At 46.7% G+C, this 20,476-nt stretch overlaps 1 protein-coding gene across 1 annotated transcript; it reads left to right on the top strand.

The window, feature by feature from the left end:
- The first annotated feature begins 4,923 nt into the window (after nucleotides 1–4,923).
- Nucleotides 4,924–7,606, top strand: LOC141167284 (uncharacterized). The gene is made up of 2 exons (XM_073654716.1): nucleotides 4,924–5,576; nucleotides 5,788–7,606. The coding sequence occupies exons 1-2, from the start codon at nucleotides 5,375–5,377 to the stop codon at nucleotides 7,095–7,097; spliced, it is 1,512 nt and encodes a 503-aa protein (XP_073510817.1). The 5' UTR covers nucleotides 4,924–5,374; the 3' UTR covers nucleotides 7,098–7,606.
- Nucleotides 7,607–20,476: the final 12,870 nt, after the last annotated feature.

Below are 20,476 nucleotides of genomic sequence, written 5' to 3'. Positions count from 1 at the left end.
TGCAGTTTTATTGTCTCCTGTTGTCTTAAGCTAGTTGATTGATTGCTAACGAGTTAAATCTGTGTAGATCTAAGCAGATACGTCCCTATATATTGAGACATAGTCAAGGGGCAGCATTTATGGAGGGGCATTTATGCATATAGCATTTATGCATACTTTATCGAAGTGCCATAGTTTATCAAAGTGTCTCGGCAGTTAGATATGGCAGTTGGACCAGGGCAGGAGACAGGTAAGACATGCAAGACAATTAAACAAACTTGCTTCCAGGTCATCTGTTTTGCAAACAGCATTAACCACTTGTATTTGTGCCATTTATGTTCTGGCTGCTACAATCATCCACATTCACCGTTCTCCCACAAATTCGGCACACTTCATCCTTATTAACCCCTCTCTCCTCTCTTCTCCTATGTACAGCTGTCATGCTCTCTTCACAATGTTATACCACACAGATCCATTCATTCCCACCATACAACACCGGAAACGCTCTCACAAATCACTCAACCATCTGCTCACTCTCTGTATCTTTCTTCTCTTAGTCGCAGGTGATATTTCTCCTAATCCAGGACCCTCCAGTAATAATAACACTAACTCTTTCCCTGTTACATTCAGAAACCCTGCTAATCTCATTAATATTCCCTGCATATCTTCTGTCTCATTCAACTGTGCCCTTTGGAATGCGCGCTCAGCATGTAATAAACTCTCTTCCATCCATGACTTTTTCCTCTCTAATTCCCTCAACCTTCTGGCTCTCACTGAAACCTGGATCCAGCAGTCGGACACCACCGCCGCTGCAGCTCTCTCCTATGGTGGCCTACACTTTTCTCATACTCCGAGACCTGACAACAGATCAGGTGGAGGTGTTGGTCTGCTTCTTTGAACAAAATGTACTTTTCAGGTTATCCCCCCAGTACCCTCCCTTATCTTCCCTTCTTTTGAGACCCACACAGTCAGACTCTACCGGCCCTTCTCCCTGCGAGTGGCGGTTGTCTATCGCCCTCCAGGTCCCTCCCGTCAGTTCCTGGATCACTTTGCTGCCTGGCTTCCAAAGTTTCTATCCTGCGACATCCCCACGATAATCATGGGAGATTTTAACATCCCAATTGGCGATTCTCTTTCCCCATCTGCCGCTCATCTTTTATCACTAACCTCCTCCTTCGGCCTTTCACAGCTTGCTAATTCTCCTACACATGAAGACTGGAACACATTGGACCTGATCTTCTCCCAGCTTTGCTCAGTACATGACTTTACTAACTCTCCCCTTCCACTCTCTGACCATAGTCTTCTTTCATTCTCTGTCAAGAACTGTGAGGCTACTCAAGACACCCCCACTTTCCACACTTATAGAAGTATACGCGCCATTAACACCCAGAAATTTTTGAAAAAGTTGCAATCATCATTGACCCCAATCTCCTCCCTCTCATATCCCGACTCTGCATTGAAGCATTATAACGAAATAATGCTATGCGCCCTGCATGAAGCCGCACCTCCTACACAAAGAACAATTCGGCATAGACGGCGACAACCCTGGCACACGCCTCAAACACGTCTTCTCCAGCGGTGCTCCAGGTGCGCTGAAAGGCTGTGGAGAAAATCTAATCTGCCCGAAGATTTCCTCCATTATAAATTTATGCTGAAAACATATAACTCTGCGCTTCACCTCTCTAAACAAACCTACTTTAACAACCTCATCATCTCACTTTCCAATAATCCTAAACGACTCTTTGACACGTTTCATTCTCTCCTCAATCAAACAGCACAGGCCCCGATCACCGACCTCAGCGCTGATGATCTGGCCAATTATTTCAAAGAAAAAATTGACCATATCCGACATGAAATTTTCTCTCAATCCCCAAACGTTATGCATGCTCTCCCCCGCCACATTGTATCTTGCTCACTTTCTGACTTCGAACCAGTCACGGAAGATGAAGTGATCAGGCTCCTTGCATCTTCTCGCCCTACCACTTGCACCAGTGACCCTATTCCTTCACATCTCCTTCAGTCCCTTTCTCCAGCTGTCACCACTCACCTAACTAAAATTTTCAACCTCTCCCTCTCATCTGGTATCTTTCCCTCTTCTTTTAAACACGCCAGCATACATCCATTACTTAAAAAAACATCCCTTGACCAGAACTGCACGGCTAACTACAGACCTGTTTCCAATCTTCCCTTTATCTCTAAACTCCTGGAACGCCTGGTCCATTCCCGTCTAATCCGCTATCTCTCAGACAACTCTCTTCTTGACCCTTTACAATCTGGTTTCCGCTCTTTACATTCTACTGAAACTGCCCTCACTAAAGTCTCTAATGATCTACTAACAGCTAAATTTAATGGTTACTACTCCCTGCTGATTCTCCCTGATCTCTCTGCAGCATTCGACACTGTGGATCACCAGCTCCTTCTCACTATGCTCCGCACTATTGGCCTCAAGGACACTGTTCTCTCATGGTTCTCCTCCTATCTCTCTGACCGCTCCTTCTCTGTGTCTTTCACCGGCTCCTCCTCCTCTCTCCTTCCCCTTACTTTCGGGGTTCCTCAAGGATCAGTCCTAGGACCCCTTCTTTTCTCCTTATACACTGCTCCCATTGGACAAACAATCAGCAGATTCGGTTTTCAGTACCATCTCTATGATGATGACACCCAATTATACACCTCTGCTCCAGACATCACCCCTGCATTACTACAAAAGACCAGTGATTGTCTTTCTGCTGTGTCTAACATTATGTCCGCTGGATAGCTTTTACATTATTTTGATCAAAATTATGTTAACTAAATACCCTTTATTATTTTTTATTATTTTTGCACTGTGCGATCTACCCATTTACTTCCAGTTATTTGGGTATTTTTCTTGTCTTTTGTTTTTCTCATTATACAATATATGTACATTCTACCTTTTGTGTCTCCCCCATTTCCTCATAGACTGTAAGCTTGCGAGCAGGGCCCTCACTCCTTTCGATATGAGATATGCTTATTCTGTATTGTCTGTATAAGTCCCCCCTAAAATTTGTAAAGTGCTGCGGAATATGTTGGCGCTATAAAAATTATTATTATTATTATTAAAACACAAAAGTCATTATCTCCAGTAAATTAGAATAACAAAAAACATCTGCAAAGGCTTCCTAATCGTTTAAAAAGGTCCCTTAGTCTGTTTCAGTAGGCTCCATAATCATAGAGAAGACTGCTGACTTGACATGTCCAGAAGGCAGTCATTGACACACTCCACAAGGAGGGTAAGCCACAAAAAGTCATTGCTAAAGAAGCTGACTGTTCAGATTGCTGTATCCAATCATATTAATGGAACGTTTAGTGGAAGGAAAAAATGTGGTAGAAAAAGATGCACAAGCAACCGGGAAAACCGCAGCCTTAAAAGGATTGTTAAGAAAAGTCCATTCAAAAATTTGGGGGAGATTCACAAGGAGTGGACTGCTGCTGGAGTCATTGTTTCAAGAGCCACCACACACAGACATATTCAGAACATGGGCTACAAGTGTCACATTCCTTGTGTCAAGCCACTCATGACCAATAGACAACGCCAGAAGCGTCTTACCTGGGCCAAGGAGAAAAAGACCTGGACTGTTGCTCAGTGGACCAAGGTGTTGTCCTCAGATGAAAGTAAATTTTGCATTTCTTTTGGAAATCAAGGTCCCAGAGTCTGGAGGAAGAGTGGAGAGGCACACAATCCAAGCTGCTTGAGGTCTAGTGTGAAGTTTCTACAATCAGTGATGGTTTGGGGAGCCATGTCATCTGCTGGTGTCGGTCCACTGTGTTTTATCAAGACCAAAGTCAGCGCAGCCGTCTACAAGGAAATTTTAGAGCACTTGATGCTTCCCTCTGCCGACAAGCTTTTTGGAGATGGAAATTTCATTCTCCAGCAAGACTTGGCACCTGTCCACACTGCCAAAAGTACCAGTACCTGGTTTAAAAACAACAGTATCACTGTGCTTGATTGGCCAGCAAACTTGCGTGACCTTAACCCCATAGAGGATCTATGGGGTATTGTCAAGAGGAAGATGAGAGACACCAGACCCAACAATGCAGATGAGCTGAAGGCTGCTATCAAAGCAACCTGGGCTTCCATAACACCTCAGGAGTGCCACAGGCTGATCGCCTCCATTCCACGCCGCATTGATGCAGTAATTGATGCAAAAGGAGCCCCGACCAAGTATTGAGTGAATTTACTGAACATACATTTCAGTAGGCCAACATTTCGGATTTTAAAAACATTTTCAAGCTGTTGTTATAAAGTATTCTACTATTTTACTGAGATAATGACTTTTGCGTTTTCATTGGCTGTAAACCATAATCATCAACATTAACAGAAATAGACCCTTGAAAAAGATCACTCTGTTTACTCTGTATAATATATGAGTTTCACTTTTTGTATTGAAGAACTGAAATAAATTAAATTTTTGATGATATTCTAATTTAATGAGAAGCACCTGTATGTCCCCCTTCCTGGTATACATGTCTCTCATCCTGGTATACATGCCCCCCCCCCCCCCCATCCTGGTATTCATGTCCTCCATTCTGCCTCTACATAAAAAACAAAAACATTCTTCTCACCTTCCAATCCCATGACGTTTGGTGTCGTCGTCTGTCACCGAGGTCAGCAGCTGACATCGGCGTGCCTGCCATAGTAAGGCGTGATGTCACTGCCAAGCGACACCAATGCCTGGCATGCTGACGTCAGCTGCTGGCCTCTGATTGGCCAACAATGTGTATTGCAGCCAGGGTGGATAAAAATCAATGTTTTTTTTAAAAAAAATCGGATTTTTTTGATTTAAATCGGATTTTTTTGATTTAAATCGGATTTTTTTCAATAAACTGCTTTTTGAGGAAAATATTTTACCATCCAAAGGTTCTTCCATCATGAGATAAAGCTGAGTTGTTTAACTCAGTAGAATAAAGGCTGTATATGTGTAATATTCACAATGCCATGCTCTTCCAGAGGTTTCTGTAGGATTAGTGGGCAGTTTCTCTCCTATATTATCACAGACGCTCGCTTTACTTACGCAGTTCTCAAAACTGAATTTGACTCCGCAGAGGTCCCAGCCTCTTCTTCACGGCAAAAATTTTACAACATGAACAGAGTTGAGAAAAAGACCTTAATCCTATTGTTCTACAAACCTATGAATACAGAATCAACCCCTTCAGTGCCAAGTCCAAGAAGTTAGACAATATGTTTCTGATTGTTTGGAGTGGAATAGATCTGCACAACACAAGAAGAATGTGAATCTAAGTGTGAGGAGGAGGAAGGGCAAGCAGACAAGAAAATGAAAGTGAAACTTTGAGCACAATACTGCAGCATAGCCACAGACAGACAAGTCTGGATCTGTTTGTGTGTACGATCTGAGGTTTATTACATTCTTTCCTTATAATGGCAGCAGGCCGTAAAAGAGACCCAGTTTGGGAATATTTTAATGAAGCTCCTTCGCCTATCGGTAAGGCAGGCATGCGTGCAAAATGCAAACGATGCAACAAAGAGATGCAAGGCCTGGTGGCGCGAATGAGGCAACATCATGAGAAGTGCGGTGATGAAGATGACCAAAGAAACACTTCTGAACAGGCAGGATCTGTTGGTAAACATTTTTATTGAATCCTATTTCTAAAGACTGAACTGTCATGTGTGAGAAAAATTATATTTCTTATTATTACTGCATGTTACGGTCATTTGGTACAGTTATGAAGAAAAACAAATATTCTTTTTGGGGCAGGGGCAGTGATGTGTTGTGTACAATAAGCAGAAATTGTATAAACAATAAAATAACAGCATTGACTTTTTTTGTTTAGGGGAATTCATGGATTCTGGAAACTATCCACCTCCAAGATCACCATCATCCTGTTCTACAGTTTCAGAGTTATCCATCCAGGATAGTGCTTCATTAGCAGCAGCAGCAGCATCATCAGACACCCACAGCCACATATCACCATCACCCAAAAGGAAGAAAAAACCTTTACCTCCTGGAACCACCATAGATAGGTTTGTGATAAGAACTAGCAGATTAGAAAAAGAGTTGATTGATGAAAAAATTGCCCAGTTTATTTATGCAACGAACTCTTCTTTCCGTCTGACTGAGAACCCACATTTCATTAATATGGTTCAGTCACTGAGACCAGGATACAGTCCACCCAGCAGAGCTGATGTTGCAGGGAAACTGCTGGATCAAGTGTATGACAGAGAAATGGAGCAATGTGCAACAGCTCTGGAGGGTAAAATTGTTAACCTAAGTATTGATGGGTGGAGTAATGTCCACAATGATCCTATTGTATGTGCTTGTATAACAACAGAAGAAGGTAAAGTCTTCCTTGCAAAAACAACTGATACGTCAGGAAATGCACACACAGCAGAATACTTACAAGAAGTGGCAGTAAAAGCTATAACAACATGTGAACAAAAATTCAAATGTCTAGTACGCAGTTTGGTCACTGACAATGCTGCAAACGTATCCAAGATGAGAAGAAATTTAGAAGAGCAGGGAGGGAATACAAAGCTGCTAATAACATATGGTTGCAGTGCTCATTTGCTGCACCTCTTAGCCAAAGACTTAAGTGTTCCAGAAATAAAGGCTAATGTTGTTGAAATTGCTAAATACTTCCGTAATAATCATTTTGCTGCAGCAGCTCTGAAAAGGATGGGTGGAACCAAGCTAACGCTCCCACAGATGGAACTGGTGGACTGTTTTGAGCAGTATATCAAAAACTGGCCTATTCTGATGACACTTTGTGAAGAAAATCGAGATAAAATAAATGGCACTGTCACGGCCAAAATCCTCAACATTGGGCTTAAGAGAAATGTTGAACATATGCTGAGCTTCCTGAAACCCATCTCTCAAGCTTTAAACAAAATACAGAAAAATAGATGTTTTATTGCGGATCCTGTTGAAATTTGGAAGGAACTGAGTGAACACTTAAAAACAGAACTACACATGGACAGAATTAAATTACAAGCAGTAAACAAACGAATGGGACAAGCACTGACTCCAGCTCATTTTTTGGCAAATATTGTCAATATCCAATATCAGGGTCAAAACCTAAGTGCTGAGGAAGAGGAGTTAGCTATGACATGGGTATCCAGCAATCATCCATCTTTAATGCCATAAACTTCAGAGCTAAGGGGGAACCATTCTAGAAATATATGTTTGCTGAAGATATTTTAAGGAAGGTCACACCAGTAAACTGGTGCAAGTCACTTAAGCGCTTGGATTTAGAGACTGTTCAAGTAATGATTTCACTTTTAACAGCAGTAGCTTCTTCTGCAGGCATTGAAAGAATATTCTCTTCCTTTGGACTCATTCATTCTAAATTGAGAAATCGGTTGGGACCCAATAAAGCAGGAAAGCTTGTTTTTCTTTTCCAGATTATGAATAGGAACAAAGAAGAAGATGATGATGATGATGAAGATGACGACGAGTGAGCTACAGAGGACAGCAGGGACAGTAGTATTTAAGTTTTTCATGTGTCGGCTGGGCTGACAGTCTAAGTTTCTTAAAATATATATATATATTTTGTTTAGCCAAATTAGTTAACAAACATGGATGTTTGTTTAAGCAAATAACTTATGCTGTAATGTTGTTATTGTTTCAGTTGAATAAATCTATTTAAATTGTTATTAAGGTCAGGATTATTTTTCTCCTTCCTAAGTACAACAGAACAGTGGTGTCCAAATATGAATGATTAACCCATTAAACTGGGGAGAAAAAAGTAATATAAAAAGTGATTCTAAAAATCTTCATCTACTTGCATGTTAAAGTAGCAAGAACTAGTTTAGGTAGAAACTTTGATTTAAATCACTGATTTAAATCAAGCCTTACTGACTAGTGATTTAAATCGTGATTTAAATCAGTTAGATTTAAATCAAATCCACCCTGATTGCAGCACAGGAAGCTGGAGTGTTTCTGCGCTGCAATACACTTAGCTGAATGTGCATCCTCGGAAACTCATGCAACTGAAGTAGGCGCTGGGGTCGGCGGGCACCCCTCCTGCAGGGGCCCAGTTGTGGTTGCCCCCTCTGCAACCGCGATCGTTACGCCTCTGTGTACCTCCATTCAATGTGAAGCTGCCACTGATGGCTACTAAAGAATAGCTTCTTTTCTCCTGTGTCAATCGAGCTGATAATGGCTGCAAGGTGGGGGTACTGGGTGTCCGTCTTCCACAGAGCCAATATTGATGATCTATCCTGTAGATAGATCATCAATATGTTGTGAAGTCGACCACTCCTGCCAATTTACAAAGGACCAACTGACCATTAGGTGTCTATTGAGACATTAGACTCTTCCTTAACATATTTAAATGCCCGTTCCATATTGGGAGATGAGACCGGAGGTGTCTAGTAGAGATGAGCGGATACTTTCGAGGGATTCTTTTCTAGTGTCCAGGTCAGCGATACCTAGCAGCAAGACTGAAGTCCTGCGAATCTCTTACCTTTCGGCTTAGCTTTTGTTTAGCCAGGGCTGGCACGACATAATTTGTGCAATAATCAAATTTTGCACTGGGGACGCCGGAAGGTGATTGATTTTTGGGCCTTCTGTGTAACTGCCAGGTACCACTGACCTGGACTGAAGTCTCGCACATCGATCTGCTCATCTCTAGTGTCTAGCAGTGGCTTTCCCTATTGACTACACATAAACCGTCTGTCATACTGATCATTCTATTATATGGGGAAGTCGGAAAAGATATGTGTTGGCAGGACAAGTGTCTTGTCAATAGTAACTCGTGTCTATGGCCACCTTAGCATCCAGAAAGCCATTCTCCCACCTACCATAAAAACGGAGGATAGGTAAAGGCTGTTACACCCTCAGCTAAGCCTCACTTAAAAGAAGTCATGTAACAGATATTTTAAAATAGTAATGTAAATAAGACACAAGTCCAGATAAATCTCATTTTCCAAAACTTTATTTAGCATTGACTTAGAAAATTAAAATCATTAAAATATAAACTCAATTTTAAATAAAAAAAAAAGCTGCATGGGCAACATGTTTTCTTCTGAAACTCCTTTGTGGTCAAGTTGCCCTTCTGTCAAAGTCCCTGCTTGATCTTAGTCTTCCCCATCGTGCGAATTCTGAAAAACTTTGTCCCCGGTGTCCTTAGACAGCTCTTTGGTCTTGGCCATGGCGCAGAGGTTGGAGTCTGATTGAGTGTGTGGACAGGAGTCTTTTATACAGGTAACGAGTTCAAACAGGTGCAATTAATACAGGTAATGAGTGCAGAGTAGGAGGGCTTCTTAAAAAAAACTAACAGGTCTGTGAGAGCCAGAATTCTTGCTGGTTGGTAGGCGATCAAATACTTATTTCATGCAATAAAATGCAATTTAATTATTTAAAAATCATACAATGTAATTTTCTGGTTTTTATTTTTAGATTCTGTCTCTCACAGTTGAAGTGTACCGATGATAAAAATGACAGACCTCTCTATTCTTTGTAGGTGGGGAAACTTGCAAAATCGGCAGTGTATCAAATACTTATTTTCCACACTGAATGTCCCCCAACCTGGTATACGTGCCCCCCCATCCTGGTATTTGTGCCCCCCATCCTCGTATATATGTCCCCCATCCTGGTATACGTGTCCCCCATCCTGGTATACGTGTCCCCCATCCTGCTATACGTGTCCCCCATCCTGATATATCTGTCCCCCTACCTGGTATACATGCCCCCCATCCTGGTATATGTGCCTCTCATCCAGGTGTACTTGTCCCTCATCTTGATATACATGTTACCCATCCAGATATACATGTCCACCTTCCTGGTATACATATCCCTCTTCCTGGTATACATATCCCTCTTCCTGGTATATTTGTCCCCCTTCCTGGTATACATGTCTTTCATCCTGGTATACATGCCCCCCCATCCTGGTATACATGTCCTCCATTCTGCCTCTACATAAAAAAAAAAAAAACATTCTTCTCACCTTCTTCCAATCCCATGACGTGCGGTATCCTCGTCTGTAGGCCTGTAGGTGACATTGGCGTGCCTGCCATAGTAAGGAATGACGTCACTGCCAAGTGACACCAATGCCTGGCACGCCGACGTCAGCTGCTGGCCTCTGATTGGCCAACGACGTGTATTGCAGCGCAGGAAGCAGGTGTGTCTCTGCACTGCAATACACTTAGCTGAATGTGTGTCCTCGGAAACACATCCAACTGAAGTAGGCACTGGGGTCGGCAGGCACCCCTCCTGTATGGGCCCAGTTGTGGTTGCCCCCTCTGCAACCGTGATCCTCCATTCAGTGTGTAGCTGCCACTGATGGCTACTGCAGAATAGCTTCTTTTCTCCTGTGTAAATCTGGCTGCCGCCAGAGCTGATAATGGCTGCACAGTGGGGGTGCTGGGTGTCCGACTTCCACAGAGCCAATATTGATGGTCCATCCTATAGATAGATCATCAATATGTTGTGAAGTCGGCCACTGCCGCCAACTTACAAAGGACCAACTGACCATTAGATGTCTATTGAGACATTAGATTCTTCCGTAACATATTTAAATGCCCGTTCCATTGCATATTGGGAGATGAGACCAGAGGTGTCTAGTACACATGAGTGGATACTTTCACGGGACTCTGTTCCAGTGTCCAGGTCAGCGATACCTGGCAGCAAGACGGAAGTCCTGCGAATCTCTTACCTTCCGGCTTAGCTTTTGTTTAGCCAGTGCTTGCACAAATTATGTTGTGCCAGCCCTGACTAATCAAATTCTGTACTGGGCATGCCGGAAGGTAATTGATTTTTGGCCTTCTGTGTAACTGCTAGTTACCACTGACCTGGACACTGAACCGAAGTCTCGCACATCGATCTGCTCATCTCTAGTATCTAGTAGTGGCTTTGCCTATTGACTACACATAAACCCACTGTCAGGCTATGTGCACACGATGCATTTTTGCGGCTGTTTTCCTGCCGCGGAAACGCTGTGAAAACGTTTGTTAATAGGTCTGCCAGGTATTGCAATGGTAATACTGATGTGCTGTGCACATGATGCGGAAATTTCCGCTCAGGATTACCATTGCGTTAAAAACCGCAGCATAACCATTGTGCGGGCGTTTCCGCCACAAATTTGCGCCCATTGACTTGAATTGAACCGCAGCAAAACCGCAGTTATAATGTTTATACCTGCAGATTTGCTGTGTTTCAATTAAAGCCAATGGCCGCGAATTCGCGGCGGAAACGCGGTGCGAGTGGTAACTGGATCGGGAGAGGAGGACTACTACTCCTCTCATCCGACCGCCGCTCCCGCTGATAACAGCGAGAGCAGGTCGGCTGGGGGGAGCAATAGTCTTCCCAGCCAAGCCGGCGTGCCCGCTGAAAAAAAAAAAAAAGTAAAAATAAAAAAAAAAACGTATGCTCACCTGTCCAGCGCCCCTTGGTGTCCTCCTGGGCCCCAGCGATGCTCCCTACCCAGCGGTATACTGCGGGGAGCACGCTCGCTCCCTGCAGTATACTGTGCTTCCAGGACCTGCGGTCACGTGACCTCACCGTGGGAGCATTCTGAAGAATGTTCCCAGGGTGATGGTGGTGAGAGCTCACTGGGGCTGATCAGCTGAACCCCAGTGACCTCATGCACAGCAATGTATACTGATAGGAGTGATTTTACATTATTCACAGACCCTTCCCTCGCTATTAATATCAGCCCGCAGCTGTCTAGTTTAGCCTTTTCTGGTTAGATTTTATACGGGGACCCCATGTCAATTTTTTTCTGGGGCCCCCCTGTAATCTAGCCAGTGAAGGCTAAACAAACAGCTGTGTGCTGATATTAATAGTCAGGGAACATTTTTGGCTAATGGCCCCTTCCCCGGCTACTAATATTAACCCACAGCGGTCGGCTTTCTCTCTGCTGGTTATAAAAATGACTCGGGAGCCCACCCCATTTTTTAAAAAAATTTTAGGCTCTGTGCCAACGATCCGGACGTAGCAGCGCTTTGGAAGCATATTTTTGCTGCTTCCAAAACATTGCATTCTATTGAACGCAGGTAAATCCACATGTGTTCACTGAACCATGCGTATTTACAGCATTCTAGTGGTCAAATTTCTGTTGCGGAGACTAGCGACTCCGCAAGAGAATTTGACATGCTGCGGTCCTGAAAGACATTCCACATGTCAGTCTCCACGGATGATTCACAGTCTCTGATACATGCATAGTGAACATGAGATTTCTAGAAATCCCATCCACCATGCTGTAACATCTGGACGCTGAAGGTTTGACGCTGTATAGACCTGCAGTGTCTCCTGATCGTGGCCACGTACCCAAACTCACCTGCAGCTTGTCAATTTCTGTAGCGGACACGCTAGTTTCCACTGCAGATTTTGACTGATTGAAGTGTTATTATATGTGGTGGATTCACATTTACCGACAACAAAAGTGAGGCATTAGAACACTGTGTTTTGGATGCAACAAAAATGTGCTGATCGGGGGGACCTAGCAGCTAACGAACCAGCTGGGAGCTGTTAATTATAGCCACGGACCATGTTTGCAAATGGCACCTTCCCAGGCTAAAAATAACAGCTCAAGCTGCCACATAAATTACAAGGATAGAAATGTTAATGAAGATTGGGTGAATGGGACTAGCTGAAACCCAGCTCTTTTGTTTGATAATGACAAGGTGTCAATCAGACCTTTTCATGACCAAGCCTAATTAAAGTAAAGTAAAGAGTTAAATAAACACACAGACATGGAGCAAACACTTTATTTAAAATACAACAGACACATTATTTAATTTAACCAATATACTCACCCCAGTTCTGATGGGAATCCAAGAGTTTAAGCAATGTCTCACCAAATAACTTTATTTAGCTCCAAAAGCATTCATTGATGTACAAAAGCGCTTCAAAAAACGCAAAAAAAAATTGTCAAAAACGTGCGGAATTTCGAAAGTGTTTTTCCTGCCAAGGAGATGCAGAAACACTCAGGAAATTTCTGCTTCAAATCCTAATCGTGCGCACATAGCCTCATACTGATCATTCTATTATATGGGGAAGTTGGAAAAGATATGTGTTGGCAGGACAAGTGTCTTGTCAATAGTAACTCATGTCTATGGCCACCTTAGCATCCAGAAAGCCATTCTCCAACCTACCATAAAAACGGAGGATAGATAAAGGTTGTTACAGCCTCAGCTAAGCCTCACTTAAAAGAAGTAATGTAACAGATATTTTAAAATAGTAATGTAAGTAAAACACAAGTCCAGATAAATTTCATTTTCCAAAACTTTATTTAGCATTGATTTATAAAATTAAAATCCTTAAAATATAAACTCAATTTTAAATTAAAAAACAGCTGCAGGGGCAACAGTTTTTCTTCTGAAACTCCTTTGTGGTCAAGTTGCCCTTCTGTCAAAGGCCATGCTTGTTCTTGGTCTTCCCCATCATGCGAATTCTGAAGACCAGGATTGCTCCTCGGGGCCAGGCTTTTGTTGACTAGTCATGAGGTCAGAATGCCATGGAGATATTTAGCCTTCAGTTTAGGAAAGCAAGAAGGGAATAAGATGAATGTGATATACTGACAAGACAGCTGAAAAACAATATGTATGATATAATGACGCGCCCCTGGGCCTACTTGGTGTAGCGTTGCGCACGCGGGGACTACCCGGAGCCGGGCCTGTTGGGGGTAGTAGTCTCGTGGCGGTGACCCGGTCCGTGCCCAGGGAGTCAAACTGTGTGGCTGAGTATTAGCAGTAGATGTTGGACGACTACGCCACCCGTTGAATGCAGCTATGGAGCTGCCGCTGCAGGGCAGACCGCTGAGGCCGGTGGTACGATTGTGCAGCGTAGATGGTATAACCCCCAACGGGAGGGGTATGGCCTCAGGGCAGCCGACGTGGATGATGGGGGTAGCAGGAACCACTCAGAGACGATGCGGTGTAGTTCAGGGTCTTTACTGGTAATCAAGATAGACCCTCCCGGAGTACTGGCTAGCGATCGGGGCCTGGTCAGTCTTTGAGCAGATGGGATTTCCCCTGGCCAGGCGGAGTTGTAGGCCTCCCCAACTAATTGTACTCTTCTGGCTACCTTGCTAGAGGCGGGTAAAAGTAGCCCACGTCCCTGAGTGTACCGTGTGGTGCTCACCCGTATGGCCGGTGACTCGGGGCCTTCTGGTAGCTTCCGCTCCACGACGGCGGTGCTGGTCCCACGTGTGTGACCGTGCCTTCGGGTTTCTTGGCCAGAGGACCTGAAATCCCCTGCCGGTCGGTTTCTGCTGCTGGGTAAGGATTCGCCCCCGCAGCCTCGGACTCCGGGTCCGGTGATAATTCTTCAATTAGGGCGAGCTCTACAGCTGCCAGCCCCTGATTCCTTGTAGCACTGCTCCCACTGAGCTCCTGATCTTTCTTTCCTATAGCTGCTCCACTACAGACCAGACTGTGTCTCTGTCTGTGTTCTCTGCTCTTTCTCAACTCTCTAACCCTGCCTCAGCCCCAGTTTTTATATAGGGGAAGTTCTTCCCCTCCCAGGACTGGGCAGGAGGTGTGGCATGCATAGGATTCCTGACCAAGAGACCTCCCACCTGCTCTCAGACGTAATATTGCTATTACTGTGGAAACCAGACCCCTGGGGTGCCACATTCCCCCCTAGTGAATTTTAGTACTCCGGGACTAAACATATTTTTGTAACATAACAAATTACAAACAGAAACAACGCAATAAAGAAAAACATTAGGATGGTCACGGCGTGTCCGCAACCGGGTGCAGTCTTTGAAGAAAACAAGGGTGTCCATTTCACCAAAACAGGGAGACGTAACCAGGTAGGGGTCTGTCCTGCCCCGAGTCCTTAACAGTCTTTAGTCCATTCCTGGGTTACGCTCCAACCATATGCACAAAGGATTCCCGGTAAATCCACCAAAGACTCCTATGAAATAACTAGAAACACATAATTATTTACAAGTAACAGAAAACAAGTGAATACAAATAATACAGTCTAAACACTTAGATCCTCCAACGTATGGGCAGCTGGCCTCTAGTAACCCTAGTGGACCTACGAAGCTGACTGACTGGTCCTGAGCTACAGGGTATAGGAGCTGTCAAGGGTAAACTGGGCAGCCGTCTACGGACTCTTTGGCTCACTAGAGGTATGGCAGGCTCACTATAAGCAGAGGGTTGATTCTCCTGGTCTGCTTGTGTGGGGTCTTCTGCCTCCTGGACCGGCTGTTCTTCCAGCTCTACCTGTGTCTCCGTAGGCACTTGGGATGCTGGTTGGAGGAACGTGAGGACGGGTACCACAACAGCACCATTGACTTGAGTCCAAGACCGAGGGAAGTCTCCGAGCACAGTACTAACCATATCTTCCCTTTCCTCTACGGGTCGAGGGTCTTCTTGTTCCTCTTCAGGGTTCCGTAGCTGTTCGGGACACTTCTTCAGGTGATCCCGAGATACAATGGCTGTGGTTTCCCCTCCGTCTTTACTGATTGTACAGATCTTTGGGTTGTCGTGGCTTGAGGGCAGTACGGTGTACGGGTCCTTCTCCCACTGGTCGTCCAACTTGTGGAGCTGTCTTTTCCTCTTCAAGACCTGCTCTCCGGGCACCAGGGGAACAGCGGGAGCATACTGGTTGTAAGTTTTCTCTTGTCTTTCCCTAGCTTGACAGAGACTTCGCTCCACGCTCTCCTGTACTTTGCGGTACTGCTGCTGCCTCTCTGTGTCCCAGTCTGCTTCTGGTGAAGTGTCCTCGGGTGTCAGGACTCCCATTTCCAGATCAACAGGAAGCTTACCAGGTCTCGCCCTCATTAGGTAACCCGGGGTACAGTTGGTGGAACCTACAGGGATGTGGTTGTATAGGTCCACCAGGTCGGGCAGCTTTTCAGGCCACAGACTACGTTCTTCCAGGGGCAATGTTTTCAGAAGATCTATCACCACCTGGTTCATTTTCTCACAAAGTCCATTAGTTTGCGGGTGATAGGGTGTTGTTCTTATCTTCCGGCAGCCATACAGGGTGCAGAACTCCTGGAAGACTTCCGCTTCAAAGGCAGGCCCCTGGTCCGTCAGCACCTGCTCCGGGTATCCGTGCGGACGGCAGAAGTGCTGCTGGAAGGCTCTAGCTGCTGTTTGAGCCGTTAAGTCCTTGACGGGGATGACAACCAAGAACCGGGAGTAGTGATCCACGATGGTTAACGCGTAGACGTAGCCACTTCTGCTTGGGGTCAGTTTTACATGATCCAAGGCTACCAGTTCCAACGGCTGTCTGGTGATGATAGACTGCAGGGGAGTCTTCTGGCTGGCACGGTCCCTCCTTCTTAGGTTGCATGGGCCACAGTCTCTGCACCACCTCTCGATGGTTCCTCTCATGCCTACCCAATGGAACCGCCCGCGCAGCAGGAACTCCAGCTTCTTCCATCCGAAGTGCCCAGCTCCGTCGTGGTATGCCTCCATCACCATAGCTGCGTCTCTTCTTGGCACCACTACTTGCCAGATTAGTTCATGCGTCCGGGAGTTAACCATTCTGCGGCACAACTTCCCCTTGTAAAGGAACAGTCGACTCTTCTCAGCCCACAGTTGCTTGGCTTCCTCCGGAGCGTCTGGGTCAAGGCGTGCATCTGGCCGAGTCAGCATCTCCTTTACCAGTCGGACAGCAGGGTCACTGTCTTGCGTCTCCGCCCAGTTGTAATGAGGTAATGGGTTGAACGTAGCGGATTGCTTACTCCTTACACGGTGGGAATACTGGATAGTCCCATGACGGTGGAACGCAGGGAGTTCAACTTCTTCTAGTTCCTCTGAATCTTCCCCTACGTCCGGTAGGTTCGGCATCCTGGACAGGGCGTCCGCGTTGGTATTGGAGCGTCCTGCCCGGTATTTGATTGTAAACTCATAGTTGGACAAGCGGGCCATCCATCTCTGCTCTAGGGCACCGAGTCTTGCAGTGTCCAGGTGTGTCAACGGGTTGTTATCCGTGTACACGGTGAACCGGGAAGCAGCGAGGTAGTGCTTAAAGCGTTCGGTGACTGCCCACACCACTGCCAGGAACTCCAGCTTAAATGAGCTGTAATTCTCAGGGTTTCTTTCAGTGGGTCGCAGTTTTCGGCTGGCGTAAGCAATTACCCGTTCTTTCCCCTGCTGAATCTGGGACAGTACGGCTCCTAGCCCGATGTTACTTGCGTCGGTGTAGAGGATAAAGGGCTGGCTGTAATCAGGGTACGCCAAGATTTCATCCCCCGTGAGGGCCATCTTCAGCTGGCGGAAGGACTCTTCTTCCAGCTTCTCCCATTTGAAGGGTGGCTTCTGGTTCTTGGCCTTCCTGGACTGGCCTATCAGGAGGTCCTGCATAGGAGCTGCCTTTTTGGTGAAACCGGGAATGAATCTTCGGTAGTAGCCTACCAACCCGAGGAACTGCCGCACTTCCTTTACGCTGGAGGGGCTTGGCCATTCCTTAATTGCGGTGATCTTATCAGGGTCGGGAGCCACTCCGTCAGCACTCACCACGTGTCCCAGGTACTGCACCTTTGGTTTCAGGAGGTGACACTTGGAGGGTTTCACCTTTAGGCCGTAGTTTGCCAGGGCTTCGAACACTTCTGCCAGGTGTTTCAGGTGGTCCTCGTAGGTCTTGGAGTAGACGATGACATCGTCCAGGTATAACAGGACCGTCTCGAAGTTTCGGTGTCCCAGACAGCATTCCATCAATCGTTGGAAGGTTCCTGGTGCGTTGCAGAGTCCGAACGGCATGCAGGTAAACTCACTAAGTCCCATCGGGGTGGTGAATGCGGTCTTCTCCCGGTCCGCCTCTGCTACAGGAACCTGCCAGTACCCGCTAGTGAGATCCAAAGTGGAGAAGAAGTTAGCAGATTTTAAAGCGGCCAAAGACTCCTCTATCCTTGGTAAGGGGTACGCATCTTTGTGTGTGATACGGTTGATTTTCCGGTAATCTACACACATTCTCATGGTGTTGTCTTTCTTTTTAACCAAGACTAGTGGAGCTGCCCAGGGGCTACAGCTATCCCTGATTACCCCAGCCTCCTTCATGTCTCTAAGCATCCCCTTGGCGTGTTGGTAATGTGCAGGGGGTACGGGTCGGTATCTCTCCTTTATGGGAGGATGGTCTCCCGTGGGGATGTGGTGTTCTACCCCCTTTACTCGCCCGAAGTCTAACGGGTGTTTACTAAACACTCTCTCGTACTCTTGAACCACCCGATAGACTCCTTGTTTCTGGTGTGAGGGAGTGGAGTCAGTACCCAGATGTAGTTGCTGACACCAGTCCTCCATTGGTTTCTTAGAGCCGTTACCTTCCTCTGGTTGAGATGGAGGCAAGGGTTCCACGGCCTGTACAGAATTCTGATTGATGGTATACAATTTGGCTAGCGTAGCATACCGGGGCAGGTACACTTCCCTTTTCCCGATGTTTATTATGCGAACGGGCACCCTCCCATGGCGTACATCAACCACCCCCCGTGCTGTCAAAATGGTGGGCCTACTGTCTGAGTAGACGGGTTCTACCATTGCTTGGTAGTCTCTACCTCTTAGACCAATAGCTGCCCGGCACCAAATCATCATTTCACTTTTTGGGGGCATGGCAATAGGGAAAGGGTCACACATTCTCACGCTTCCAATCTCACCACCGGAGAGTTCCACCTGTTGCCGTCGCATCAGTGCCCGGATCTCTTTTTGGAGCACTCGCTGCTGGCCGGAGCTGGCGTTCTTGGCAACCTGCTGTAAAATGAAAATCACCTCTGCAAGACAATTTTCAATCACATTAGTTCCTAGAGTTATCTTTGGGTGACTCTCGCGCTTGTCAATGTCTACAATGATCAGTCCCTGTGCTGCCAGTTCGACTCTACCGATTTTAATGGTCACCTCTTTAAATCCGATCTGTGGCACGGGCTGACCATTGCTGGCGATGATACTCAAGTCGTCGTCTGGGTAGCGGGTTATATCCGAGTCATTCCAGTACTGCTTGAAGAGCACGTACGGGATGGTGGTGACCTGTGACCCGGTGTCAAGTAGGGCACTCATAGGAATGCCATCCAGTACTACAGGTAAGACTGGACGTCCTCCCACGTATTTGTCACGCCAGTTCGATGGGCCTGGTGATCTTATTCCTGGGGGTTGGCCCTCTACCCCAGGTTGTGCCAGTTTAAAGGACAGTACCTTGCCATATGTCCAGGTTGATTGCAGCGGCGGCAGATGGGTTGTCCGTCCTCGTTGTATCGGTCGCTGGGTCTTCCTCTGGCCGGTGGGGTCCTCCTTGGTCGACGCCACGGGATGTCCTCCGGTCCGGATGCCAGCTGGATCTTCCCTGGAGCAGCAACCTGTAAAGACTGCACAGTTCGGGTTAGCGCACCAACACTTTTAGCTAGCTCTTGGACCTGATGGTGCAAGTCTGGAGCCGGGTCATTGTTCAAAGCCTGCGCGTCAGCTCCCACAGGCCCTGCCGACAAGGGCGCCGCCTCCTGGTGGTAAGCGGTAGTAGGGCGCCTGTGGGTCACCACGCCACCCGGTGCCGGTTCTCGGAGCACCCGGATGGCTCTGTCCTTGAACTGTGCAAAGTCCAGATGAGGATCCTGTAAGGCCATTGCCCGCAACTGGGTTCGGTGGGCATTGCAATATAGTCCCTCTATAAATTGTTCGGTCAACAGCTTGTCCTCGTTTCCCACGCTGTCAGGGTCTGTCTGCTTAATGGCTCTCAGGGCCTCTTGTAGGTTTAGTGCATAGTCCCTTATATTCTCATGTGCTCGCTGTTTGCACCCGTAGAATCTAAGCTTAATCTCGGCTGAGGTGCGGGTATCAAAGGTGTCCTTCAGCCGGGTTAATATCCCTGCTACAGTCCTCCTCCCAGGTGGCCAGGACTTTACCTCCCTTTGGGCTGCCCCGGTTAGTTGGGCCACCAGGATACTCACTTTTTGCTCTTCTGTGAGGGGGTACACCTGGAAGAGGCTATCCAGCTTTTCTTTAAAGTCATTCAGGGTATGTGACTCCCCTGAGTACTGGGGTAGCCAGGCTGCTCCCGGGATATAGGGCATAGTGAAAGGCATGACCGCAGCAGCGGTGGCGCTTGCGGTGGCTGCGGCAGTGAAGCTCTCTTCCGTATCCGACATCTTCCTCCCCCCTAGTGGACCGTGGCCTACCTTGCGATGATCCTCTTCCGTAGGCCGCGGCTCCGCAGTGGATCGTCAGGGTCGAGGACCTTCCGTCGCGCTCCTGTGACGTCGGCGTCTGCTGGGCTCCTTCCAGGACCTTACGCAACGTCCGGACGTGAGGCGGGGCTTCAGTTCTCGCGCGCTTTCGGAGTCCACGCCCCTCTTCTTCCCGCGTGGCGTCTTCAAGATGGCGTCCAACGGCGGGAAAACTCCACGGAAGGCGGGAAGAAGGCAGAAGATGGCGCCGGATGGCGGGAAAACTTCGCGGATGGCGGGAAGAAGGTAGAAGATGGCGCCGGATGGCGGGAAACCTCCACGGATGGCGGGAATCTTCACCACTGGTAAGTTTGAACAGTCTTTTTCAGGCACGCAGTACCCGGTGGTTGCGGGCATGAAATCCTGCCGACTACGCCAAAGTTGACGCGCCCCTGGGCCTACTTGGTGTAGCGTT

This window comes from Phyllobates terribilis, unplaced genomic scaffold, assembly GCF_046119375.1.
Source record: "Phyllobates terribilis strain yellow unplaced genomic scaffold, ASM4611937v1 Scaffold_1__5_contigs__length_1240528914, whole genome shotgun sequence".
NCBI classification, from domain to species: domain Eukaryota; kingdom Metazoa; phylum Chordata; class Amphibia; order Anura; family Dendrobatidae; genus Phyllobates; species Phyllobates terribilis.
Note: the sequence above shows the minus strand (reverse complement) of the source record. Positions and strands in the feature narration are given on the sequence as shown.

Bases quoted from the DNA above. Each gene is read 5' to 3' on its own strand.
- LOC141167284 (XM_073654716.1), top strand. From the start codon at position 5,375: ATGGCAGCAGGCCGTAAAAGAGACCCAGTTTGGGAATATTTTAATGAA. The intron at 5,577-5,787 runs GTAAACATTTTT...TTTTTTGTTTAG, and splicing joins TGAACAGGCAGGATCTGTTG to GGGAATTCATGGATTCTGGA.